This window comes from Pogona vitticeps, chromosome 2 (assembly GCF_051106095.1).
Source record: "Pogona vitticeps strain Pit_001003342236 chromosome 2, PviZW2.1, whole genome shotgun sequence".
Lineage (NCBI taxonomy): Eukaryota > Metazoa > Chordata > Lepidosauria > Squamata > Agamidae > Pogona > Pogona vitticeps.
The window spans coordinates 310479506-310507287 of record NC_135784.1 but is presented as its reverse complement, the minus strand read 5'-3'; the positions used below and the strand labels follow the sequence as shown (position 1 = coordinate 310507287).

The window sequence follows — 27782 nt, the reverse complement described above, 5'->3', positions numbered from 1 at the left end:
CTGACTTGTGAGGGGGGGCTGCTTGTCTCCCACCCTGCTGCTGTTCCTCCTATTCCAAGGCCTCATGCATCTGGGCCTGTCTGCCCCCACCCCAGGGACTCCCCTGCCCACATCTGCAGCCCTGCTCCCTGCCAACTGTGACATCATGCATGATGCAGAGCCTGCCTGCCTGCAGCAGGAGGCCTTTGGAGCTCCTGGCCCACTCACCCCTTTTGCCCCACCGGCATGAAGCACCCCTCTCCCATTCTCAACAACCAACGTGGGGGGAAGAGTGCCAAACTAAATGACGGTGAGGCTCCTGCCCATGACGTGTACCCCACCAGCTCTCCCTGTGATCTGTGTGGTGACCTTCAAGCTCTCTGAAGCCCTACCAGGCCCCAATCCGCCATGTTCCTCTTTGCTCGTAAAACCAAGACTCCCATCAGCACCTATACGGACTCCTACAGGGCTCCGAACACCTTGAAGAAGACCTTTGAGGAGCAACCTATGGCCCTATGGACCGAGAACAAGTTTTTGACCCCGGTAAGCTTCCCTGCGATCCTGCGCTCTGCCAAGGGTCTCCTCGTGTGGTCAAGGTGTTGACTTGGGAGACAGGAAATCCATGTTCTCATCCTGACTCGGTCATGAGACTCCATGGGTGCCCTTGGGCCCGTTGCATTTTCTCAGCATGACCTTCCCCCAGAGGTTCGTTTTAAGGATTAAGGGGAAAGGGGAAGAACCATGTGTTCATGGTTGCTGGAGAAAAGGAGCAATAGAACTGTAATTAATGTAGATGTTGCTCATCATGGCTTCTGAGCGCTGGTGGAATGCAGAGCTTGAAGTATCACAGGGTAGGAAGAGCTGGCCTTGGTCACTTCACCTGTCCATTGGGCTCAGCATCCAGCCCAGGAGAGGAAAACAGCTGGGTACTTCTAGAAGCTCGAAAGCAGGCTCTGAAGGGGGTGGTGGGGAACACCACTGTGCATCCCATCATACAGCCATGGGAGATGGGGATTCCTGTGTGGATGAACAGCTGTGGACCATCCACCGGATTCTCCAAGCCAACCATGACTCCCGGCCTGCTGCTCTGCAACGCCAGACGACAACTCTCCGGTGCTAAACCCACAGCTCCCGGCCAAGGGATTTTGGGTGTGGTCGACACATCTGGAGGGCAGCAAGCTCAGGAAAAGCTGGTGTACGTAAGCCCCTGTGGCCCTCCAGATGTTTTGGGAAAGCACCGTTGCCGCCCGTCCTGGTTAGTGCTGGTGGGTCAGCTTTCTGGGAAACGACAACCAGTCGCTGTTTTGAACATCAGTGCTGGTTGAAGGATTCCGGAGGCTCCCCATAGCAGTAGACCATGGCTCCTTTTTAAAAAAAAAGAAAAGCTTGGGCCGGTCGTTCATGCTGTGTCTGGTCATGGATCTCCCACTTCACTGTGCCTCCTGAAAGGTGGACTTTCTCCTTTTTTTATCCCGAAACGATGACCCAGGAACGCCATGAGGTGACCCCCCCCCCCAAGAGTTCATATGGCCATTCTTAATCTCTACTGAGTGGGCTGCATTGCCTTTGAGGGCCCGTGTGATGGGACGGATAGAAGGTCGGACTCAGATTGAGGAGGCCTCGGTTCAAATCCCGGCTTGACATGGAAACTAACTGGGGCGGGTGGGGTGGAGTCGGCAGTGGTAAAACCACTCCCGAAATATTTCACACACCTAGGAAACTTCTACCTGGGTCGCCCTACGTTGAAAACAGCTTGAAAGCCTGCCTGCCGCCACAGACGGTCCCGATGGGGAAGGGGCTGCCCGGGATCAAGAGGGAGCTGCATTTCTTTGTGGCCCCAACACCCAAAACGAGAAGGGTCGTGCTGCTTTTTGGGCCCCGATATTGTGTCTGAAGAAGCCGATTATGATCCGTGAGACTTCCATGAGGGAGGGGGAAAGTTACTAGTCTTGGGGGCCACAATATATCCCTGGTTGGCTTTTGTTCTGTTCTGTTCTGCTTGTTGTTCTGTTTTTGCTTTTGTCACAACGTGGGTCTTTGTGGCTGAATCCCGGGGCTTCCCTGAGCCACCATCTTCCTCGGCAAGCTTTGGCTGGCAAAGCCCCCGGGCTTTAACAAGCCTGACTTGAGTCTGGTCTTTGTTTTCCAAGATGTGACATAATTGAGGCGTGTGCCCATGGGCATGCGCAGAGTGGTTTTCCACCAGGGCATAGTCGCTACTAACCTCTCTGTGTGTGAGTCTATATCATACTATAGAATATTGTTTCTGCCTAAAGGCCTTTACAATATATGTATACAACCTAGAAGATATAACAAGGGGAAAGATGATTGGAAGGTAATTGAAATAGCTCATTAGGATGCTTGTCATCCAATGTATGAGCCTGTGTGAGTAAAGATCATGAGGGGAGGCCTTTCTCTCAGTCCTGACACCTTCACAGGTGCATCTGATGGGGGAACGCAGGAGAGGAGCCTTCTCTGTGGCTGCTCACAGAGACTCTGGAACTCCCTGCCACTGGAGGCCAGCCTGGCCCCATCTTGGCTTTCTTGCCACAAGCAGGCAAAGACCTTTCTCTTCAGGCAAGGCTTTTCATGAGTGAATGGCTGCCTGAGTGGAGTTTTTTAATGAATCATTGTGCCTTAAGGCTTTAAATGTGTTTATAGTGTTGTTTATGCTTTTTTGTATGGAACTTGTTTGATCCTTTTTAGTATTCGTAGACTCACTGTTATTTGCTTTAATATCGTCCTTTAATGATGTAAGCCACCTTGGGTCCTTTTAAGAGGAAAGGTGGGGTCAGTATTTTAAACAAACCAACAATCAAATGGTGTGGGGGAACTCAGTGGAAGACGTGAGAGTTTAGAGTAGAGATAGGCACAAACCTCTGATTTGGGGGTCCGGGCCCATTCGGTTTTCGGGCAGACAGGTGTGGGGCACTTCCCAGCCCGGCCTCCTCTGACAGGCGCCCAACTCAGAGGCAGTGCCATGGCTTCCCTGGCCAGGCTTTGCCTCTGAGTGGGCGCCTGTCAGGGGAGGCAAAGCAAAGGAAAAAGCAAAGTGTGCTGCTTATATACCGCCCCATAGCACTTCAAGCACTCTCTGGGCGGTTTACAAGTTAGTTATGCAGGCTACACATTGCCGCCCTACCCCCAGCAAGCTGGGCACACCATTTATTGACCTCGGAAGGATGGAAGGCTGAGTCAACCTTGAGCCGGCTCCCTGGGATGTGAACCCCAGGTCGTGAGCACAGTTTTGGCTGCAGTACAGCGGTTTAACCACTGCGCCACGAGGCACTGCGCCACAAGGCGGGGCTGGGAAGTGCCCCACTCCAGTTTGGGCCCCCAAAAAGGAACCAGCGGTTCATGTTCATCTCGGGCTGAGAGGGTCCATTGATCCTCACGCCAGGTCTTGTGCGCTTTCATCATGTCTGTACAGCTCCCTACGCCGCTGTCGAGGCAGCGAGACCCTGCCTTGCACTGGATCAAACCCAGAGTCCGTTAGGCTCAGTAAACCCTCTCCGAGCCAAAGGCAAATCATCCGCATCGCCTCCACTGGTTTGGAGCGCCAACCATGGTTCAACAGCCAAGGATCAAGGAGATGAACGTTTTGTGTCATTTCATCATTCCTTTTTCCCAACCCCACCCCACCACCCATTGGGAAACCTTCTGCAGCAAGGCTGGGAAGGAGGCCAAGAAGTGGCTTCCTAAGGCAGGGTGGCGAGGGTTCAGGGAAATTCCCTTGGAAACCTCAAACTTTCCCCCGACAAATTTTGGATTTCGGTTCGTCCTTGTGAAAGCAGCGCCCTCTGGTGTCATGACTGGGCATAGGCCGTAAATCAAAGGCAGGGATAATGGAGAGAAAAAAGATGCTGCCTAGTCACAGCTGTGTTGCCAGGCCCTTCTCCCACAGGGGATTAAAAAAAAAAACCACACACACAAACAACATAGCCCTGGGCCTAGAAAGACGACATTTATTCTCTTCCTCTAGCCAGGAAAAGTCCTGGAAAAAAGCTCCTGTGCTTTGTAGAGGTCGCAGCCCTTCCTGCCCCATCGCATGGCCTGCGCCCACATTAGCACGGTAGCAGTGATGAGGGGAGGGATGCGGCAATGAAACCAAGCACCTTTGCCAAGGACTGATCCTGCAGCTGTTGATGGGGGGGGGGAAGCAAGGTCTATCAGATCTCTTTCTCCAAACAGATTTTTTCCACGAACCATAATCCCATGGTGAATCCCCTCAATTCTACAGTAGACCACTAGCAGCCACAGTAAACAGAACTGAAACACAAATATAATAATTCCCTTTGTCTCACCTAAAGGTACAGGATGTGGAGGAACCGCAGCTCGCTTCTCTGTTTACTCTTTCCTCCCTTTCCCTCTCTTTCCCCCATCATCTCCCGTGTCCAGTTTTTAAACTATAATCTCCTTTCAGCATGGAATGTTGCAGAGTTCTGAATTTCTGGTTAAATTCCTCTAGCTGCACATCAGCAGTGCGGGGATTCACAAAGCAGGATTAGCTTCAAGTTCCTCATAGCAGTCCATCCCTTTTTCTCATCCGCTGGCACTTACCGTCTCAATAACTACCTTGCCTACTAGTTGGGATATAAATAAGCAAACAGAAAGAAGGAAACCCTGAGACTTTATTAGGAGAAAGGATAAAAGGATTCATTAACTAGCAGTAGACAGAGAAACAGCAAACTAAAACACATGGCTGCTTTGAGCAACGGGCTTCAACAGACTAATGCTTGCAACAGACTGACCCCAAGAGACAAAGGAGAGGAGGGGAAGCTCTTAACAGAGAGGCTGAATTCAGAAGCAGAGAAGGAATGACTGGTTACTACTGCTGGATAGAGTGACGGTCCCCTTAGCCCAAAAGGGTCCCTCCCTCCTACTAAAGGCAACATGCAAGGCTGTAAAAGCTCCGGCAGAGACCTGTCCTCTTACACTTCTCTAGACACTTCCATGTGGGTAGCAGCACCGTCGTCAAAGTCCTTCCACCTGGAATTTTTGCAACTGGATGGATGCACTTCTGCAGAAAGATCCCAGCTGAGGGTTTTGAGACACGCTACTAGGGGATCGGGACCCTTAAAGCCTCCATGGGCTTGACCCTGCTCTAAGCAGTCAAAGAGGAATGCCCGGGGGGGGGGGAGAGCGCCATCTGTTCCTCAGTGCTGCCGGCTGTGGCTTGGAGCGCTCTTCCTCTCCTCCTGGGTTCTGTGAGCAGTCTTGAATTTTAGCTCACGGCAGGGCACTGCCTGCTGAACCGTCACCCGAAGAGCCTGTCCTCCCTCCTGCCTCCCCAGCCTCAGGGGAGGTGTCTGCAGTTCAGACCAGTCACCCAACATCCTACACGGAGCAGCTTCCGTCTTTCTTTATGGGGAATCCAAAGTGAATCGCCCAAGTAACCTTGCCTTCTTTCCATAGGAGTTGTGACAAGGGTAATAAAAGCCCACCCCCCAATGCAAGCCCCCCACCCCACCTGCCTTCTCCTGCATATTTCCGGTTCCTCCATGCCTGAAGGAAGGGACTCGGCTCACGCTCAGAGTGCTGAGTGATGGGCTAAGAGGAATCCCCCTGAGATCTTCCAACGTGGTCCTCTCCAGGCCACCAAAGGAGGGCCTGCAGGATGGGGGCATATTGAAACGTTTGCTTTGAGACTAAGGTCGGAGCACGTCCAACGGCAGAGAGCCGGTGCTGTGCAGAAGGTGACTGTTTTTGACCATTCTTCTTCCTTGTAATGCACCAGACCCCGGGACCCGCAGTATTACGGTGGGAGTCAGCTAAGGAATGGCTAGGTTGTGGGAGAATCAGCTGTGGGAAGAGGGGGCTCCCTGCCTTTTGCCGCCTCTTCCTCCTCTTCCTCTTCCTCCAAGCGTCAAGGAGCAAGGAGGCAAGGCAGAGTGAGACAGCCTTCCTTCCTAAGGAACACAAGGACATGGGACTCACAGGGAAGAGGCTGGTGGCAAGCAACAGCAGAGAGGGAAGGGAGGAGGCTCTGCTGGTTTCTCCAGGGCTCCAACCCTGGAGACGACGGCCCAAGTTTGCCCAATGGCTGGGCCGGCCCGGCAGAAACAAATCCAACCATCAAAACCCATCAAAAGCAAATAAAAATGAAACGGGACCAGAAACTCCTCTAAAATCTACTAGCTGTTGTGATCATAATATACATTGAATGATACAATCATCCAGTTTTCAAAGCTCTGTGAGTCTGACCTAGCTGGGACTCAAAAGTGGATTCAACCACGGATTCAGCCCAGTGGAGAAGTCATTCATCGCAGGGGGCAGGCGGTTCCCCCTCCCAGTCTTGCAGAGAGACTCGGCCCACATGTCGCCTTGGCCCTATATATGCTGTATTCCATTCTTCCTCCCATCCTGGTTTTCCTGCCCAGCCTTCAAAGTCTACCATTGTAAACATGGCAGCTTAGCATGTGTTCTCGATTTAATGGACCAGCCGCAAGGCTGGGGCCCTGCTTATAAAGGGCTTCTGGGTGCAAGCCTGAGGCTTGCGGGTGGACTAGCTGGATGATGCTCCGTCATAACCTGAAAAGGCTGCTCTTGCTCCCGTCTGTATTTCACAGCTCAGAAAATCCAGTTCTTCAGGCTGCCTCCCATGTTCCCTGACTCTCAAAGCCAACAGAGGCACTTTGCCACTGGCCCAAAAAGAGATATTTTGAGTCCCGTTTAAAAACCCGGGGGAAGGCTCTCCTGTTCTAACGTGTCCCCCCCTTGACACCATCGTGTGCATTGGGTGCCGGACCCCCCCTTCCTCTTTTTTTGACCTCCTGCCTTCTGGTCCCACCTGACTGTGACATCACAGCTGATGCAAACAGACCTGGTGTCAGGATGTAAAGTCCAGGGTGGGTGGGGGGGTCATTATCAAGGTGGTAGTTTGTTAGCAGAGTAGAAAAGTTGCCTCCTATTTATTTTCTTATTGGTGAGGGTGGTGTGGGTTTTTGCCAGAGGGGATTATTTTGTTTAGAGTGGCACGTAAAAGCCTCTCTCGCTGCCAGGAAGCCTAAGGACGTAGGGGAAATTCCATTCAGGAGGTAGCCCCCACCCCGGGCCGTTTCTTCAAGGAAGACCATCCGTTGACAAAATGTTCATCTTTGCACACAAAACGGACACTCCTATCAGCACCTACACAGAGTCGTACCGAGCGCCCACCCGGACGAAAGGCAGCTATGAGGAGCCTTCGTTCAGGATACTTGAAGATAACAAGTATCTTTCCAAGGTAACCCTGTGCCTAATGCCTCTGCGGTCAACTGTTGTGTCTCCCCTGTGCAGCCGTGTGAGAAAGCCTGGTTTCTCCGAATCTTTGGAAGAGAAAGCGAAACACACCAGAACTGGCAGGGGTGGGCTGGGGAATCGTTCCTCGATGGATCTCCCCTGCTTAGAACATAGGGAATGGGTTGCCCTAGAGTTGCCCTCTTCTAGAGTAGCCCCCCCCCCCGGGGAAGATCTGGATTTTGGACATGGAAGCATTGACAGCCGCTTTGTGGAGCTCATAGCCTTGACACGTACTTTACTTGTAGAGGCGCTTCAGGCTTGGAGACAGATTCCTCCAGGTGGATTTGAAGCCCCCCCCCCAAGACTGGATCTGGGGTCTTCTGCGTGCGGAGCAGGAGGTTCTGTGACTCAGCTGTGGTGTGTGTGAGCAACCCAGCTGTCACTGTGCTATATATCTTCTATTGTGTTTATGCAACCAAGTGAAAGAACCATGGAGGTTGTAGGAAGGGCGTCAGATGGCTTCTGCGAGGCTCCTCCTGGGTCTGCCCCCCCCCCCTTTAAGCAGTCTATTATTAGACGAGAGCAGAAGGCCAACTTTGAATGTTCCAACCAGCTACACCATACCTGGAATCACAGGCATTGTACATACTCCATCTTCCACCTGGTAGCCCTTCCAGTCTCTGTGGAGAGCTATGGATAGCATCTCCATGAACGTTCTCCGGATTAGTCATACTTACCGCCCCCCCCCACTTCCTTTTATAGGACTTGGTTCCCAGACCTTTTACCATCCCAGCTGGTCTTCTCTGAGCACAGTCCAGCTTCTCTTTTTTTTCTGTTATTTTATTTTTTTATTGATAATTTCTAACATACAAAAACCATAAAACACTAAACAAAAGGAAAAGAATAAGAAAAAGACAAACACAGAAAGAAAAAAAACCTAACTACATATACAAAAAAACCTCGCTAACCCCTCTATTTGAAGTCCCTCCACCCCCCTTTAGGAGTCAAAGATTCCAGCCTCGTTAACCCCTCTCTTCTCCCTATAGCAATTTGCAGTGTATACTAATTAGTTCATACATATATCATAAATTTCACCCTAAACTCCTGTCTTCTTCTGGGCCCAAGAATATATTAGTTCCCAGCTTTGTTTTACATAGTCTCTTGGCTGTTCCCGTAGTGCTTCTGATAGAGTGTCCAACTCTGCCATGTCACATAGCTTCTTTAGCAGCTCTTCCATCGTCGGAGCCTCTTCTGTTTTCTATTTCTGGGCCCAGAGTAATCTAGCTGCTGTGACTATATACATAAGACAATGCTTCAATTTATTGTCATTTACACCTGAAATGACATTCAGTAATGCCATTTCGGGTTTCAGCTCTAATCTCTGCTGTATAATTTCTTTTACTAAGTCCCATACCTGTGTCCAATATATTTTGACCTTTTCACATGTCCACCACATATGGTAGTAAGTTCCAACCTTTTTCCTACATTTCCAACATATGTTACTGTTACCCTCTGACATTTTTGCTAATCTTACGGGTGTATAGTGCCATCTGTAAAACATTTTGAATATGTTTTTTCTTAGATTTGCTGGTTTCAAGATCTTATAGCTTTCTTTCCACATCTTAGTCCAATTATCAAGGTCTACATTGTACCCAAAAATTTTTGCCCATTTTATCATTGTTTCTTTCACCCTCTCACCCTCTAGCTCATATTCTAATACATAAGTATGCATTTTCTTAATTATTGCTTCATCCGTATATAACCACAGTCTGTCCACCTAGCACCGTCCAGCTTCTTGACATCCTCCTTCATCTCTGGGGCTTAGAACGGGACACTGTGTTCTGTGTGAGGCCTGCCCAAAACACACTAATCACCCATCTACAGAAAAAGACAAAAGCCCATCTCACAGCCATAAATACTCCCAAGCCAACTACACCAGAGCACAGAGTGCTGTCCTCTGAAGATGCTGGCCACAGATACCGGGTGAAACGTTAGGAAGAACAACCCTCAGAACACAGCCAAAGAGCCCAAAAAACCCACAACAACCATTAGATCCCAGCCGTGAAAGCCTTTGCGAATATATTCATGTTTAATTTTTAAAAGGTAAATATCCCTCCCTGTAAGAGGGGGAAGAGTTAGAGCATTCTGCAAAAATCTTGCTCCTTCGGGCGGAGGAGGGAGTCAGGTTTCCAAGCACTGAGGCTTTCTGAGAAGGTGAGTAATCTGTTCCTTTTAAGACATCGATTTTACAAGATCACAGGCTTCTGCACCAGATGAGTTTTTTGTTATGGGGCAAGCACAGAAGCCGGACATTTACAATCCGCTTAGGAAGGTATTTTATCGGACAGGCTTTCTACTGTAAGTCCTCCCAGCCGTGGGGCTGTTTTGTAGGTGTAATGGCACAGGGCAAAAGGGACACCAGGTATTTCACCCTCTAGATCAGGGGTTTAGGTGTTGCGGTTCTTCTTTATTAATTAGACAGTTTATCCCTTTTCTGCTGAGCTGTTCAGGGTTAAAAAAAATGCACTCCCCCGCTCTCTGGTGCCTTTCCTCCGGCCGGCAAGACCTGAGAGGCTGGTCGGAGGATGAAAGGTGGGACAAACACATGATAAAGAATTGAGAAGAATCCGCACACAGAACTCTAGAGCTCAGGGAAGTGGTCATGCTGTGTCCCAGCAGGGGATTCTGGGAACTGTAGTCCAAAACAAGGTCACTCTCCCCCCAGCTGTGCAGAAACCCATGTTTGTCAAAAGCTGCCTTATACTGTATTCCCTCGCTGGCACACAACGAACTCATGAACCGAGAGAAACGGATGATGTTCGGGGACCTTTCCTTCTAGGGCTTGACGGTGCCCCGAGTGGACCACCCGGTGGACCAAGGCAATTTGGAGAAGATGGTGAAGAAGGCGATCCAGGAGTACTCGTATAAGAACTCGACGGAGCCGACGGCCTATCGCCCGTACAAATACTGGGTGACCCGAGAGGAAGGTACGTGAAAGGTCAGAGGGTCGGTCTCCTTCTGCAGGCCACCGCCCCCACACCCCATTTGCCCCAGACTTTCCAGTAGTGACACAAGGTCCGTGTGTTCGAACCCAGTCCCAAACGGTGGCAATGTCATGCGCCAGGATGCTTCTTTCCTAAGTCACTCCCCGGCCCTCACTTCCGCCCGGCTGGGGCAGCTCTTCCAAACTGCCTTTTCACTCTTCTCCTTCCCATCTCACAGTCTTCTGTGGCTCAATCTTGTTAGCTTTCTTTACTCACCTCCTTGTTGCTGTGTGTCCCATGGCTCAGAAAAGTTCCTCTTTTTTGCACTTGTTGGAGTTCGTGCAACCTCGCATGCTCCCTTTAGGAGGTGTGCTTGAGAGGAACCTTTCTGAGCCGGGGTGCTAGAAATGAATAAAGAAATTTGCAAAGACATTTACAAGCACAATGATTTTTTAAAAAGCCGTTTAAGATGGTTTTCTCTCTTTGCACGGCAGAGAAGTTCAACCCAGTCTTTGTCGGCGAAGACCGGTATGCGACGTGGAGGACCGGCCCTTACAACAGTGCGGCATGGAACAGATACACCACGTACCTCCCACGAATTCCCAGGGTAATGCACAGAGATCCAGGAGCAATTTTACGGGTGGCAAAGAGAGCAGGCCCTTTCGTTCGGCAGAGTGCGGTGGTTGCCTTAAAGCACGAGGCTCCAAGTGTCAGGGATAAACAGCCATGTGCCTGCCATCAAGTCAGTCCTGACATATGGCAACACTTTTCAGAGTTGTCCAGGGAGAGAAGGCTCAGAAATGGCTTCTCATTCCCTCCTTCTGGGGCTAACTGCCCAAGGCCACCCAGGCTGGCTCTTCTCTCTGGAGATGCACTGGGGGGAATCGAACTCTGCAGCCAGACACCTGAGCCACTGAGCTCTCCTGCCAGCTGGTGTCAGGAAAAGGCCACGAATTATAAGCAGACCCCTTGGTGGTCCTTGTATTTTCAATGCCAAGGATGTGAAGACATAGGATTCTCTGTTTTAAGATCCCCTCCGGTGGCTGGCGTTCAGAGGTACACTGCCCCAGAGTGTGGAGGTTCCACGTAGGTACCATAAATTGACCCCCCCCTTTTGAGAGGCCTTTGGGACCATGGCTGTGACCACAGTTTAGTCTGCAAATCCCACTGGCCTGGTCTTGGTCCCAGATGGGAGTAGACGGCTTGGCTTCACGCTTTCATGATGTGTTTTTGAAAAGGCACGTTTGGGTTAGGGTTTTGTGACAGATGTGTGCGGGTGTCCTTTGCTTTCGATCCCAAAGTGTAAAACCTAGTTCCTGTCCCATTACTCTTGTCACAGGTAGCACACAACCAAAGTTTGCAAACTTTTATTGATTATGATTATGATGGTTCCTGGAATGGCCCAGTCGGCCGGTCATGTTTCCTATGGGATTATGGGAACTGTAGTCTCCCCAAAAATACTTTTCCCAAGCTCCACACACACAGCCATACCTATACTGACCACCCATCTGAAGTGTTTGCCTCGGTTTTCTTGCCACTTTCCTACTTGCCCTGTCTCTCCTGTTCATCTTTGCTGCGCACATGCTACCTCCTGTTCCGTAGCCATAGGGAAGGTTGTGCTGAAGCTGCAGTGTTTGTGGACATTCCGTGGCTCCCTCTTCCCCTGCAGAAGTTGCCATAGCAGATATGAAGAGCGGGCGTGCAACAGCCTAATTTCTAAACTGCAGTGATCATGTACAGCCGTCCAGTCTTTAATGCCCCACTCCCAAAATGGGCAGATAAGCTGGCACACAGAAGCTGTCCTTCTTATAGCCCAACACATTGCCTCATCCTCTAAGACAGGGAACATGACTCCATGCATTTATTTCCAGCCGCCACATTTTGGAGGCCTTGGGGGCAAACAATATTTGCTTGCAGAAAACACACACTTTTGCTGGCGGGGGTGGTGGTGGTGGGGGTGGTGTGTGTAGGAGAGGAGGCTCTCTTGCCAAACCGGTTCTGTCAGAACAAGCCCTGGACAGAGGGCGGAGCAGCAATGAGAGAACCGGTCAGGCTTGTAATTAGTTAATCGCCACCATCCCGTGACCATGGGGGTGCGTGGCTAGGCCTGATCCAGGGGGACCCCCCAGCTGGCCAGATCTGTTTCTTTGTGGGGGGGGGAGGGTTCTAGATCTTTTCACCAGAGCCCTGAGGGCCTCCTAGCAACAATGGAGAATTTTTAGCTGAAGTGTCACACGAGGGCTTCTTTTCTGGGAGAACTGCAGCACAGTGAGGGAAGAGTTAACCCTCCCTGCCCCACATGCTTCAGCATTCACATGTGCCAGGAAGCAACAGGTAGCACTTAGACAAATGCTCCCCCCCCCAAATAGGTAGTACAGTTAGCCCATCGTTGGAATCAGAGCTCCCTGAAGAGGTTAAAAAAATACCATTTGTATATAAGCAGCACACTCTAACGTGATTTCAGCTCTAATGAAGCTGGGTTTTATCTGTGATAGCTGGTCCATCCTTTCCAACCTCTAAGTACTGTAGCTCTCACCCACCCCCCAACCTCCACCACACACAGGGATGCTCCGATCCTAAGGTCCCCAGGTGCTCCCATCCGACTTACTGTATTTTTTCCATTTATAAGACGCCCACATGTATAAGATGACCTCCCCCCTCGTTTTCTAACCCCAAATTAGGAAATGTGATCCCTGCCTTTCCCTTCCTTTTGCTAAGCCATGGAGCTCAGCAAAAGGAAGGGAAATGCATGGATCAAAGAGCTCCCTTTGACCGTCGCTTTTCCTTGCCTTTTGCAAGGCCACGGGGTTTAGCAAAAAGGACGGGAAGGCTCCCTTTGGGTTGCGAAGCCCGTTCCTGGGCCCCGTGGCTTCACAAAAGGCAGGAAAAAGTGGCTGCCTTCCGTGTATAAAACAACCCTCCATTTTTTGTCTAATTATTTAAGGGGAAAGTGTCATTTTATACAAGGGACGTCATTTTATACACAGAAAAAAAAAACAGTGAAACCAACTCTCCCGGGGATGGTCTTGTTTTGCAGGAAGACAGGATGGAGTCCCTCCTCCGCGGGATGCCCATGCAGTACCCTCCGAAACCTGAGCGGCTCAACAACTACGGTAACTCGCCCACCTTCTCCTTTCACCGGGAGCAGCCAAGAGGCGGGAGGTGGAAAGGGAGGGAGGAGAACTGAGTATTATCCACACAAAATCAAGCTGGATAATGGCACAGGCAGCTGGAAACCTTTCGGTGGCGGAGGCAGAGCACCCCAGGGGGCCTGTCCTGCTTCCCCCCCCCGCCTCTGAATGAATAAGAAGCACAGGGTGCTTTCTTATTCTGAAAGAATCAGAAATACATCGCGTGTTTTGGGGTGGGGGTGGCTCTCTGCACATGGTGGATTCCTCTGGATTCCCCATGTGCTGAGAGGGAAAGGGTTAAATATGCCTCCACCCTGCATGGTCCCGATCCACTGACAACTCTTCCGCTAGGCCCCAGGCAAGTTTGTTCCCAAAATGTGTTCTGATGCAGTTTTCGCCCTGTGCCTCTTTCCGTTAAGGATCTCACGGTACGATCCTGATTAGAACCTGAAACCAAGTCCATGTCATCCTGGACTGATTCCCACTCAGCTTTGTTCATAAGCCACGAGATTTTCAAATGTCATGAGCTCATTGGCAAGCTGGAGAAATTTTAAAAATGGTGTGACGATCAAATGGTTTTTCAAATGGAATTCCAGCTTCTAATGATGTGCTGTCTGTGTCATTTAATGGGACCCTGAGAAAGCACGTGGATCTCTCCCAGGGGCTTCCTGTGAAGGCAAAGACAGAGCTTGGGAAAGTTACTTTTTTTGACTACATTTCCCAGAAGCCTCAGTCAACAGGCTGCCTGGGGAATCTTTAAAAAGTAAATTTTTTCTCAGTTGAGATCAAGCTCTCGTGGCAGCATCACGTCCTTCTCCATGATCACTGGGAAGGATAATGATGGTGACATGTAGAACAAGGAATCCATCCTTTAGGAGTGGCAGGAAGATGCTGTGAGTCGCAGAGCATCATCCTACCTCTGCTAAGTTACGGATGGACTGAGCCCGTTCCCTTCTTCTTCCAAGATGTCTTCCGAGCACCACGCCTGAGTTGTAACCCCTCTGTCCCTTCCGCCTAGCTCTGCCGGGCACATGCGCGCCTCTCTTTTTCTCCACCCCTCCCCACCACACCCATTTCCTCCAGAGCGGGAAGTCGTGGTCAACATGTTGAACAGCCTGTCTCGGAAGCAGCTGCCCTCCCTCCAGCACCACTACACCATCCCCGGCAGGATGCCCTACCAAGGCTACTACAGCCCCTGCACAGGACGACACTACTGCCTGCGAGGGATGGATTACTACGTGGACGGAGCCCCCACCAATGAGCGGCAGATCAGCCAGCTTGTTGAGAAGATTGTAAGGTTCGCAGGGCTCTGACGCCCACTCCTTCCCCCCCCCCGGTCTCACCCCCACCCCCTCGGGCCAGGCGTGAACGTGGTGGGAGGAGGGCGGGCCAAACTGATCCGGGAAAGCAGGAGCCTGCTGCCCTGAATGATGGAGGGTCAGGAAAGGTTCAGAAATGCACCGAGCAGGGATGGGGACTTGAGGAATCCAGCCAAGCTGTCAAGTTCTATTTGAATCGTACCAGCAACTTGAACTGGGCTTTTTTCAATGTTTTTTCCCAATGACTCAGATTTGACTCGCAATTCAGAACCCACCCATCCTTCCTTTCTTCTGGGGGAGGGGGAAGCTTGTTTTTAAAAGGGACTCAGACTTGGGACTTGGGACTCAAGACTTGGGACCAAAGAATCAGACTTGGGACTTGGGACTCAGGACTTGGGACCAAAGAATCAGACTTGGGACTCAAGACTTGGGACCAGAGACTCAGACTTGGGACTTGGGACTCAAGACTTGGGACCAAAGACTCAGACTTGGGACTCGAGACTTGGGACCAAAGACTCAGACTTGGGACTTGGGACTCAAGACTTGGGACCAAAGACTCAGGCTTGGGACTCAAGACTTGGGACCAGAGACTCAGACTTGGGACTTGGGACTCAAGACTTGGGACCAAAGACTCAGACTTGGGACTCAAGACTTGGGACCAAAGACTCAGACTTGGGACTCAAGACTTGGGACCAAAGACTCAGACTTGGGACTTGGGACTCAAGACTTGGGACCAAAGACTCAGACTTGGGACTCAAGACTTGGGACCAAAGACTCAGACTTGGGACTTGGGACTCAAGACTTGGGACCAAAGAATCAGACTTGGGACTCAAGACTTGGGACCAAAGACTCAGACTTGGGACTTGGGACTCAAGACTTGGGACCAAAGAATCAGACTTGGGACTCAAGACTTGGGACCAAAGACTCAGACTTGGGACTTGGGACTCAAGACTTGGGACCAAAGAATCAGACTTGGGACTCAAGACTTGGACCAGAGACTCAGACTCAGACTTGGGACTCAAGACTTGGACCAAAGACTCAGACTTGGACCCAAAGGCTTGCTAACAGCCCTATTTAGAAACCTCAAAAGGAATGCCGTGGCTTTGGGTCTTTTACTCCCCCTGTTCCCCTGGGCCTAGTCGTGTTTTTTGTTAACTCTCTGGGGATCCACCCGTCCTGACCGTAGAGCAAGGAATCCTCTCCAGATGGTTAGGATCCTAGAAACGTGGTGCTGGATGACACTTCCACGATTGTCTAGTCTACCCTGCACAGCTCAAGCGCTCAGGATGACCATCTCTGACGGCCTGCTAGCTCTCTGTGCTGTCTCCTCGAGAGCCTGAGAGGATGATGAAGAGGGAAGCCACTTAAAGCCGGGGGAGATGGCCAAAATGCCATTCAGGTTGGAAACATTTTGGAATCTGGCTCACGTTCATTCAGTGTATCCGAGACGCCTGGGTCACGTGGCCTGTCAACATCGGGCTCAGCCTTGCCCAGGGATGAACCACCGTGAACCTGGTGCAAAAGCTGAGCCTGAAAGCTCTCTCCTCAGAATGGGGCTCAGCCACGGATAATGTGACTCCAAAGGCACGCTTTTCTTTTCCCCAGTTCAGTTGGGGAACATATGCTTTAAAGACAGAAAGTGCCAGGTCTTAGGAAAGGTAGTATAGTAGGCATCCTTCAGTCTCGGGAGACAATGGTCATGTGCTCTGAATAGAGGACTTGGAACAGCGTCTCGTGTGGCTGAGGAGGCCAATTCAAGAGTGACCATCCCTTCCACCCTGAAGACAAATACCATCTGTCCCCTGTCCAGCTCCCTGGTTTTGCTGGTTTCAGATCCCGCTTGCAGATCTCCTTGTATCGCAGCTGCGGTCTCTCTCTGGGGCGATTTCCTTGCACTCATTCTCCATCCAGGAGATCTTTTGGAATCCGACTGTCAGCCATTCTAACGGAAAAGAGAGTAAGCCTCTGTAAGGAAAGACTTGTAAGGAAAACCAGTTTCCACGTGGAGTCAGGCAAGCAGTTGCGCACGGGTGGAGTGATGCAATCTGGGCAGGAAACCTTGGAGGTTTTTTTTTAAGGAATGCAAACCCATCCGTATTGGTGGCTTTCACTCTACTATGACAGAGTGTGCCATCTTTATGCACACGCAGCATGCCACAAACAGGCAGTTGTTGTAGCAGGAGTCAGTAAAGGGATGGCAGAACGAGAGCTCCAGATGGCTCAGATAAGTGAGCAGTGTGCAGTGTGCAGAAGGCAGGAAAAAGAAAGGCCGTTGTGGGGGCGAAGCTCTGCATATTCATAGCTGCTGTGTTGAAGTTCCTAGGAATCTTGGTTTTGTGATGTTTCCTGTTGTGCTGCTGCCGCCACCCTCCTGTGCAGCCTGCAAAGTCCAGCTGGAACTTCCAGCAGGGATTTCCCCTTAGTGTGAGGGCCTGTGAAAAGGCCAGCCCTTCCATGGGGTGCGCCCAGCCGACTTCTCTTCTTCCAGAGTCGACGTCTCCCAGCAGTCCTGGCCATTCAGCACCTTCAGAGTTACCTTTGTAGGCAAGGGATAACCTTGAAGATCTTGGCAGGGTCACCTTTCCAGGAGAAGGGCAGCCTATAAATAAGACGGATGGATGGATGGATGGATGGATGGATGGATGGATGGATGGATGGATGGATGGATGGATGGATGGATGGATGGATGGATGGATGGATGGATGGATGGATGGATGGATGGATGGATGGATGGATGGATGGATGGATGGATGGATGGATGGATGGATGGATGGATGGATGGATGGATGGCAGCAGAAAGTTGTAGGGGTCTTGGAAGGAATTTCAATCTCTCATCGCCCTAGGTTGCATCGATAAAGGTATGGTGTCCAGATCAAGAGCAGGAATAATACTCATCTGTTCTGCTTTGGTCAGACCTCCCCTGGAATCCTCCATCCATTTCCAGGCACCACAGTTGAAGAAAGAATGGTACATGTCCAAAAGGAGGGTGGCTAGGATCACGAAGGGTCTGGCCACCAAGCCCTGTGAAGACGTATGGGTTACATTCAACCTGAAGAAGAGACGACCGAGAGGTGATACGATAGCCACCTTCAGATATTCAAAGGGTTGCCATGAGGAAGACGGACCAAGATTGTTTTCTGCCGCTCCAGTGGGGGCAAGACTCAATGCAAGGGATTCAAATATGAGAAAGAAGAACTTCACCAAACTTCAGAAGGAATTTCCTGACCATAAGACCTGTTCACACGGTGGGCTGGGTTACCTTGGAACAGGGTATCGTTAACTTCACTGGCAGTTTTGGGCTCCCTTCCACTTCTGTGTTTCTAGGACACACATGAACACAAACCAGTTCCACCAACCAGTGACAAAAGTCTCTGCCTGCCTCTTATCTGCACTCCGGCCTTTGGCTCCCTTTTAAACACCGAACGCCATGGATCGATTCAGTGTATGGCCTTTCTATCAAAACGCAAGGCGCTGACATTGCAGGTGCAACAAGTTGAGGAACTGGGAGTGCACGTAGGGGTTTGATTTGCATTCAGCCTGGGATCGGCTCCCTTCCCCGCCTCTTGCGTTCTGAGCCTTTCATCCATTTCATCCCTCTTTCCACATGTTTGACTTTAATCGGATAAAAGGCCCCTGATTTAAATCAAACACGGGGATTGCTTTTCATGTTTTAAGGTTTGGATCAGCCTCTGTCTGCGGCCACAAAGAGCATGGAGATTAAACCCACGTTCATCTCCTTCCCTTCCTTTTTCCAACGCAATTTATTATTAAGATATCAAACTCCCTGCCAGAATAGGCAGCTGCCGTTGGCAGTTTGGATTACTTTTATAAAGATAAAACAGAGTCCCGTCATGAATGATGAGTCGATCAACCCATGGAAGTTGGCCATCGTAGCGAGACCAACTGATTTCACAAATACTGTAAACCCTAACCTATAATCTTTTTAGCAACGTAATTCATTAACAACAGGAGATGGGAAGTGCTGTGTTTTGCTGAGTACAAGAGGCTGACCTACCTTGGAGCTTGGAAACGTTGCTTTTTTGGATTATAACTCCCAGAATCCCCCAAGCTAGAAGTTCTGCCTTGGTCTGATCAAGCAATGGGATTCCTTCTTTTCTTACCCACTCACCTGAATGCATTCCCTCAAATAATATAAATGCTCACGGGTCTCCTTTCTTCAGCTTGAGAACGCCTTCCCCCCCCCCCCGTTCAGCCATGAGATGTTGGAGGGGCGAAGGAGAAGAGTTTCCACATTTGCCGTAAAAAAATTTGAGAACTGTATAAGCTGCTGGAATTGCACACCCGAGCTGTCCTAACTGCTGACTCGCTGCAGAAGCTTTTACTTTAGAAGCATCAGATGCAGGGAGACAGAGACTCCAATTTCAGTGATGCTTTGAATCTCCTCAGAGTGTTAGTAAGCAGACACTGTCCAGGGTGCTGAATCTATCTGGAAGATGGGTTTAGACACCTGGGACAGTGCCCGTAAATTGCAGAACATAACCCGGAGTGGATTCACAGCACCTCTGAACCTGGAGTCAACCAACTCCACTTGATCAAATTATTCATTTGCACCTTTTTGAGGCTACCAGGGCCCCCCCATCCTCTGATTATGTGTGCATGTGTGTATGCGCCAATATGCATGTTCACATTTGCTTCGGGATGGAAATGGACATTCATTTTGCACAATTTGAGCCAATTGTGGAAGTGAAGACTAAAAAGGAGCCATTGTCTTGTTCTCATGCTGGAGGACTGACATCCCAGGAGAGCTGGCAGATTCCGCACAGCCCGTCTCCCGAAGAATGAGTCCTTTAGCAAGCTCTCTTCCCTTCCCCACATATCTCACTGCCTGGCACATGCTCTCCATGAACAGCAGTCTTTCTTGGGGGAGGGAGGAAAAGGAGAGAAGGGCCGGCCTGCAAAATTCTCTCCTGCTGTCACGCGTAATGAGAGCAACCCTTTCCCTTCCTCTCACCGGGATTCTTTTCTCTCCTCTCAGGAATTTCCCGTACTACGACCACCGCCACGAGATGATGCTCTGTGCACGCATGCCCAGCCTGCTGCCATCTTTCCCCTGTATGAACCTTAGGTGAGGAATCCAAACAACAGGGTTCGGGGTGAGGGAGTGCTGGCAAGGTGGGGGGGGAACGTCATTTCTCACAATCAAAAAGCCTTCTGGGAAGCCCCAACTTTCCCCCAGAAGCCCACGTACAACAGAATTTGGCATCATTACCAAGCTGGAGGATTCGGGGACTTGTAATGACTGGAAGCTCTTATCAGGAGTTCCTCAACCAACTCTCCTTCTTCCTCATTTCCCCACAGGAAAGGGAATTCAGAGTGTGGGTTGGATTCTTAGCTCAGGCAGGGGGAGAGTCGTGGCAAGTAGAAATGGGCACAGACCGAACTGCGAATCAGAAAAAAAAAATGGGCCAGTTTGTGGTTCAGGTCATGGTTTGGCTTGGGGATAACCATTTTGCCGAAGCAAAACCAAAGCGCTGAGCTTTTTTGCCTCCAGAGCTTGGTTTTGCTTTGGCAACACCATATCCTCCTTTACCAATGCCATCATGATAGACAGCAGGCCGGTGTCCCTTCCAAGAGCCGCCCCCGTTGCATCTGCGCCCGCGCCTGCTGCCCGGCTGATAGGTGGGCGCATGCGCAGAGACGACAGGCCAGCTCCAGGAAGGGAAGCCGGTCTGCTGTCTCTGGCAATGGGGCAGTGGTGGCGGCGGAGGAAGAAGCATCCTCAGGACCAGGTAGGGAGATGATGGAGGTAGTGGGAAGGGGGCAGGTGGGTGGTTCGCCACCGCCCCCAGCATGAATCCAAAAACTGAACTGCAGACCAGTTTGTTTTTCAGGGGGTTCATGATGGTGCATGGGGAGTCCCGAACCACAAACAATCACGGACCCCTGGTTTGCTGGCGCATGCTCATCTCTAAAGGTGAGGCCTCACATGTGATGTGAAAAGCCCATATAACTGAAACAGGTGGTGCAAAAAAAAAAATCTTAGAAACCCTTGGTGGGCATGAGCAATGTCTCCATGGGTTTCATATTAGCTGAAATATCCGGTGAAGGATCCCTGTCGGCTGAAATCGATGCCGTACACACATTTGGGGAGCAGAAGAAAGTTCTGGCTGCACCTTGTACTGGGAGGTTCCTCCTCCCACCAGGTTTCCCAGTCTGAAGGTCACATCTGTTATAAAACTCCTGCCTCGAAGCTACTGGCTTCCAGGCAGGAGTTTTACAGCAAAGCAGGCTCAACCACACCATGAGGAATGAGGGCACCTGGACTCCTTGGCCAATGGGCATGTAAGCTTCCTATGCGCTCCTCTGTGCCTTTCTCGGGAGCAAAAAGAAAAGAAAAAGGGCCCTCACTGAATGGCCACTTGGAGAGATTGGTGCCTGATGACGGATTGACCAGTTTGCCTTATTTAGAGGCTGCCTTTGTCCTGATAAGGGACTCAAGGCAGCTCGCCGTATTTCTCAACCCTGTGGGCATCTGTTCCGCAGGGACCCTCCAGGCAGACCTCCTCCAGGGGTTTGGCTGCAGGGATGTTCCCGTTTCAAGGGTTGTGCTCATCTTTCGCATCAAAAACAGGAGCGTCCTGGGATGCAGACTAGGGTGACTTGCTGGTTATAGTCTGCAAAAGCTTGCGCCATGTTTGATTTGGTGATCTGTAGGATGCCACAAGGCATCCCCGTTTTTTGTGATGTTCTAGCGAAGAAGCCAAATCCCAAAGCCTGTGCTTTAACAAAAAAGATACTTCTGGTCCGTTCATAGCATGCATCTCTACCTTATGGAACTTGGTCCCATCACTGCTGGAGACTTCACAAGGTTCTTCCTGCTTGGGAGGCCGTCCTGTGACAGCCTCATAACTTGCCCTCTTCCAAGATGTTGCTTTAAAGAGGCTGAGCTCGTTGCAGCCCAAGCCGAAGGGGACTCAGCTGCCAGTCTCTGGTTTCTGCATTTGAGTGCCCAGAAGAGCAGCCGCAACCTTCCTGTCACCCTGAAAGCAAACACTCAAAACCCAGGCAGGGCTTAAGAACAAAGAGCTCACCACCTCCATGCTGATGCTGAACAATGGCTGGATGGGAGTGTACCAGGGAACTCCCATGCACATGGCTTTGCGTGCAGCAAGGAAGCAAAGATAACCTGTTAAGATAGGGCAAAAGCATTTGTGGGCTATGCCAAAAGAAACAAAGTTTGTTTGGTCGGACTGTACCCTAGAGAAACACAGGTTGCGCCATGCAATCTCACAGACGCAGTTTAGTCCAACTGATGAATTAGGAACATGCCATGCAACATACATTGCACGGGGTCAAAGCAAACGCTACAGTTAGCATGTCATTAGACACAGCAATTCCTTAGCTGTTAAAAGAACTTTGCCTGGCATTGCACAGGTTTTTGTGTTTTCTCTTAGCTTGCAAACCAGTTGCTTTGTTTTGTAATTGGTTGTCATCAGAAAGTAAGCACCAGCTTTATATTCATTCTGAATTGCTCACTCGTGAAGGTTAGAGGGGAACTATATTCCTAAACTATGCCTTGATTGTCTAATGCATGCTTTCAGTAGCATCTAGCCTAAATATAAGCAAAGTGCCGCCTGTAGAGAATATGCAGCTCCCAAGCACAATTTTGTCCCCCCCCCCCCGGAGCCTCCTAAGTAGGAAACAAAAAAGAAGAACTAGGAATCCCCCATCTAGTCACTCCCTACTTGTTAGCTCTTTAAAAAACATCCATTTTGGCCATTCCTAGGCTTGGGTGCCTGGTGGGTTTGAAGATCAGGAAAAACTTCTGTTAGAGCAGTACAACAACGGAACCCATGACCTCAGGAGGTAGTGAGCGCTCCAACACTGGAGGCCTTCAAGAGAAAACGGAACAACCCTCGGTCCGATCTGCTTGGATTGGGATCCCTGCCTTGAGCAGGAGGTTGGACTAGATGGCCTTAGAGGCCCCTTCCCACTCCATGATTCTGTGAACATGGCCCCCCAAGCCTCTGACCTTCTCCATCCCAGGTTGACTTTGACCTTTCCAGTTCATCGTTGAGAAGGAAAAGTGCAGATACTGAAAACTAGGAGACCTGAACAGAATACTCAAAGCTGAAAAAGCCATCCTTCTTGGTCTTCCACAGTACAGCCCGACCTTTGACATGTTGGGATTCGCTTCCACACCAGGCCAACAAAATGGTCCTTCTAACTAACTCTTTTCTCTGCTTCTGGAAGGCCACAAATGGAGCTTAGGTTGCTTTCCCCCCCCCCCTGCAAACCCTGGGGGCTTCATCTCCCCTTCTGCAGCCTCAGAATGTGAATGTCATACCTTGAGAAGCACCACCTGATTCTGATCCAAGCTAACCTCTCTCTCTCTCTCTCTCTCTCTCTCTCTCTCTGGCAGATGGGACACGAGTCACTTTAAGAGGATCGGGCCCGTGCAGAGGGACAGCTTTACAATTCATCCTGAGTTTGTGTCAGAATCTTTCCCTAATCCACCGTGCTGGTAGCAGAGAGTTGAGACAGGTTGACATTAAAATTGCTGCTGGTGACTAACGGCGCCTCCGTCCTTTTCTTGGGCAAAACGATTTTCTTCATTTGGCACATCACGCAATCACATCCTCCAGCGCGTGAGAATGGCAGCCTCCCCCCCCCCCTTTGCTGGCCTAGAAGCACCACTGGGGTGGGTGAAGCCGAAAACTGAGTTGCCAGGAAAAGCACTGATGTTTCCCTTATTTTTCTCCCTGTCCAAATTATGACAAGTTTGTCTTGCTTATTTCCATGATACTTGGGGAGCCTTTCCATGACTCTCTGCCCTTCTGCCTACAAGAGGTTTTATTTTCAGCCTCTCTTTGTTCGGGGGGGAGAGTTTAGCAGTTAGGGGGCTTCCCAACTGAAGTTCTTGTGTGGGCAGCAAGAAGCGACCAGCTCTGAAGGCATGGATTTCTTTGATTTTTCTCAGAAGATGTATTAAAGAAAAGTTTTCTTCTCAAAGAGAAGTGGATTTGTGTGACTGTGGACACAGAATCTGAAAATCCACACACCTCTTCAGCATCAAGTACCAAAGAGGGGAGTGAAGACAAACGCTCCCTGGGGAAGAGCCCTCCCCTGAGAGGCTGCGAAATACCCCCCACCCCAAAATTAGACTGCCCCTCCACTGCAACCTGCCACTTTCCCCTGTGCCTGGCTTCCCCATACCACAGAGGAAGAAGTTACCAATTCAGTCAGAGAAGAACACAACCGTTGAGTGTTGGTTGTGAGACTGGCACCTCAACAGAAGCCAACTGCAGGAGCTTCCACTCATGGGAAAACCCAACGGGCTCTCGTTCTATCTATCTATCTATCTATCTATCTATCTATCTATCTATCTATCTATCTATCTATCTATCTATCTATCTATCTATCTATCTATCTATCTATCTATCTATCTATCTATCTATCTATCTATCTATCTATCTATCTATCTATCTATCTATCTATCTATCTATCTATCTATCTATCTATCTATCTATCTATCTATCTATCTGATTCCATGATCATTTTGTTAGTCACCTTAGCTTCCTGCATTTGAACAAAAACAAAATCAGTGCCATGAAATGAATCATGAATTAAGTCGCTATCGACAATGACTCCTTATTTGCCTGGAGGTGGGTCTTCTGTTGCGGCAGATGATGCAATGCTAACACGGAGAGCCCAAATGGTTGCTGTTGTGTTGTCATTATGTGCCATTAAGTTCCCTCCAACTTTTGATGACTTTATGAGTGAGTTGTTGCAGAGTTTGAATTTTTTTTAGCGGCACAGCAGATGTAGAGGGATTCACAAAGCAGAATAGCTTCAAGTTTTCCCAGACTAAACCACCCCTTGCTCTCATTAACTGGCCCTAACAGTCTCAATAACTCACTCTGAGACATTAATAGTAGAAAGGATAAAAATGTTTCATTTACTTACAGAACAACAGCAAACTGACAAATATGACTGTTTTCAGCAACAGACTTCAACAGACTTAAGAGAGGGGAGAAAGCTCTCAGCAGAGAGGTGGGGGCTGACTTTGAAACCAGAGGCAGGGAAGAAATGATTGGTTAGTTCTGGGTAGATTGACAGTCATTCAAGGCCAGAAAGGGACCTCCCAGCCAGACCTACTAAAGGCGGCATGCAAGGTTGGAAAAACTTGGACATGAGTAACCACCAAAATTCAAGTCAGCATGATAGAGGGGATAATGCTTGAGAGAGGGGAAATGTGTCAGTTTTACATTTTCCTGCAGTTCATGTTTCAAAAACTTCCAAATTATTTCTGCCCGAGATATGAAGAAATTTGAGAATTTTAGTAGACTCTTCAAAATTCAACATAGTACTGTTGACTTGGGAGCAGTGGGGGGAAAGGCCAACAATTGTGGTACTTTAAAGACTAGCAGATTTATTTCAAGGTGAGTTTTCATGAATCGAAATCCACTTCTTCAGACACAAAGGAATGGAAATACACGTCCTCTCTATTTACTCCCGGGCTGGTGAGATACCTTTCTAGGTGAGAATGAAGACAACAGACAAAGCAACATTGGTTCATTAACTCAGTAAATTAAACATTCAAAGCCCTGGGTTTAGATGAGCAGATATGACTTTCTAACATCTGGTTTGGGTCAGGGGATTGGTGGACCGGTCTCCTCCTGTGGTGCAACGCAGCTGCGCACTGGGACATAGGGGCAGGGGAACGATTCAGAAGACGGTGTTGATGAAGCTGGTCTTTCATGGCCTCCAGGCAAAAACATCAGACATGGCAGAAAGGTCCTTGACCCAGGATCATCGCCCTTCCAGCTTAAGAGTTGCCTCCACAACTCTTTCACAACCGGATTTGTTTTGTGTGTTTGTGCGCATGTGATAAATACACTTGTTTCCTATCTCTGTGGCAAGCGACCTGGGACCCTCTTAACAGGAAGACGGGGTAGAAATCTCCTCCTAAGTCAACACAGCAAGCTGAGGAAAGAGCCCCAGAATGAGATTATTTTGTTTGGGCTACCTGCGGTGTAGTTAACGGAGTAAATGTTTAATGGCCGGAAAAGTGGACCTTGTTCTGTGTGCTAATCAACGAGAAAAGGAATCTGGAGTAAAGGTTCAAAAACATGTCCTGCCGATTCTAACTGCCAGAAAAGGAGTGAGTGCCATCACCCCCACGTTGATGTTATGGGGCTAGATGGTGTGAGGATCTGATCCAGCCCCAGGCGCTTCTCACCCTCCTATTTAAATTCAGAAGCAGGAGGACTAGATTTAGGCCACGCGGTGGCTTGGCAGCAACACAGCAGCCGCTGGGCACCCAGAAAATCCCAGATTCCATTCCGATGTTTTCCTGAAGATAACACGGATGGATCTTGCCCACTCGCAGGCCCTAAGCAGGGCCGCAGTCCCGGCTTATCCTTGGAACGGGAGACCAAGGTTTAGTATCCTGGGGACCTCCAGCCAAGGTTAGGAAAAAGGCCTTTGCCTGAATGAATCCCTGGGAGCATCCGTGAGTCCGAGATGGACAATAGCAGGCTTGCTCATCCAGTGGTCTGCCGGAGTCTAAGGGAATGTCCTGGCACTCCTTGTTTTCTTGTTCCCTTTTTGGTGCAGGGGAAGGTTTCCCACTGTGTGGCTTTGTGCATGGAGCCCTTCTTACCAGCGAACCAACCAAATGTAGTAGTAAGTATCCTTCAATCTCAAGAGACGTGGTCACGTGCTCTGTATGGAGGACTTGGAACAGCGTCCAGTGTGGCTGAGGAGGCTAATTCGAGAGTGACCGTCCCTTCCACACTGAAGATAAATACAATCTCCCTTGTTTGGCTGGTTTCGGGACTGCCTCTTGGCCTTGGCCTGCTGGACAAGGGTCTCTTCAAATTGGGAGAGGCCGTGATGCACCGCCTGCCTCCAGTCTGAACACTCAGAGGTCAAGGTTAGGTTTCCCATCGGTTGATGTCCATTCCTAAGGCCTTCAGATCCCGTTTGCAGATCTCCTTGTATCGCAGCTGTGGTCTCCCTCTGGGGTGATTTCCCTGCACTAATTCTCCATACAGGAGATCTTTGGGAATCCGACCGTCAGCCATTCTCACGACATGCCCGAGTCAATGTAGACATCATTGTTTCAGTAACGGATACATGCTAACAATTCCAGTTCATTCTAGGACTACTCTATTTGGAACTTTGTTGCAGTGCAACAGGCGGCCCTCAACGGGTCAAGCTTTGGGGCAGGGAGCCCCACGGAGAAAAGACCGCCACCTGCTAGACTCTGTTTCTCCTGCAGCAGCTTCCAGACACAGTGCATATTTGCCTGGGACAGATGCAGCCAACTTTTGGCCTGCCAGAGTATTTATTTGTTTATTCGAATATGTGTTTATTACAACACCATACAGAGTATTCTTCATTAGACTTCTGAGGGTACTGTGTAATCTCCGGATGCTGACTCCTTTGTCTGAAGAAGTGGATGATGTTCCACGAAAGCTTACAGTTCATCTTTCAAGTGCTATCACCTTTTTTCATTTTCTTTTGTTTATGTGTCTTGCTGAATTGCCTGTTTCTAATGTGTGTTTCCCCTCCTGCCTCCAAGGGTTTCTGAAGAGATGTGAAGCACCTATTTATTTGAAAGACAATAGTGAAGAGTCGGTTTTTGGAAAGCCAACATGCTTTAAGAACAGACTGAACCCGAGACTCTTATAAGTCAGCGTAGCCAACAGGGAAGTACAGTGTGAGCCCGTAATTCAGCATGACCTAGACGAGAGGATCTCAGCGAGCCTTCTGCTAGTCCATGAGATGATTCCTGGACCGGGTGGCATCCAGCCTCCTCTAGCCAGGGGCTGAATGGAAGCCTCCCAGCATGAAGCCAAGGCCGCCACGCTTTCCTCTTCCTGCTGCTCTTAAAAGTGGAGGCTCTCTTCCAAATGTTGGTGGTTACTCAGAACACCAGGGGAACAATGCAGGGGGGTGGAATTCTGGCGTCACCTGCGTCCACCTGGCCAGACTGCCTAGCGGGACACGTCTGGGAGGTCTGCCTCCGGCTGGACTGGCCCAAACCTTCACATGAGAATTAGAGGCCCAGCAACAAATCCCCAGCTCCATCAGGAGGGGATGGAGGCGGCCCTGGTGTCTCCTCGAGGAGGATCGATGGATCGTCTTCTCAAAGTTGGCTCTCCAAAGATCTTGGAGAAGTC

At 49.8% G+C, this 27782-nt stretch overlaps 1 protein-coding gene across 1 annotated transcript; it reads left to right on the top strand.

The window, feature by feature from the left end:
- Positions 1-387: 387 nt before the first annotated feature.
- SPMIP6 (sperm microtubule inner protein 6) lies at positions 388-23166 on the top strand. Its single transcript, XM_020796426.3, has 7 exons — positions 388-522; positions 10037-10184; positions 10676-10788; positions 13219-13294; positions 14396-14609; positions 19628-19717; positions 23015-23166. Exons 1-7 carry the CDS (start codon positions 388-390, stop codon positions 23118-23120), a joined length of 882 nt encoding a protein of 293 aa, XP_020652085.3. The 3' UTR covers positions 23121-23166.
- Positions 23167-27782: the final 4616 nt, after the last annotated feature.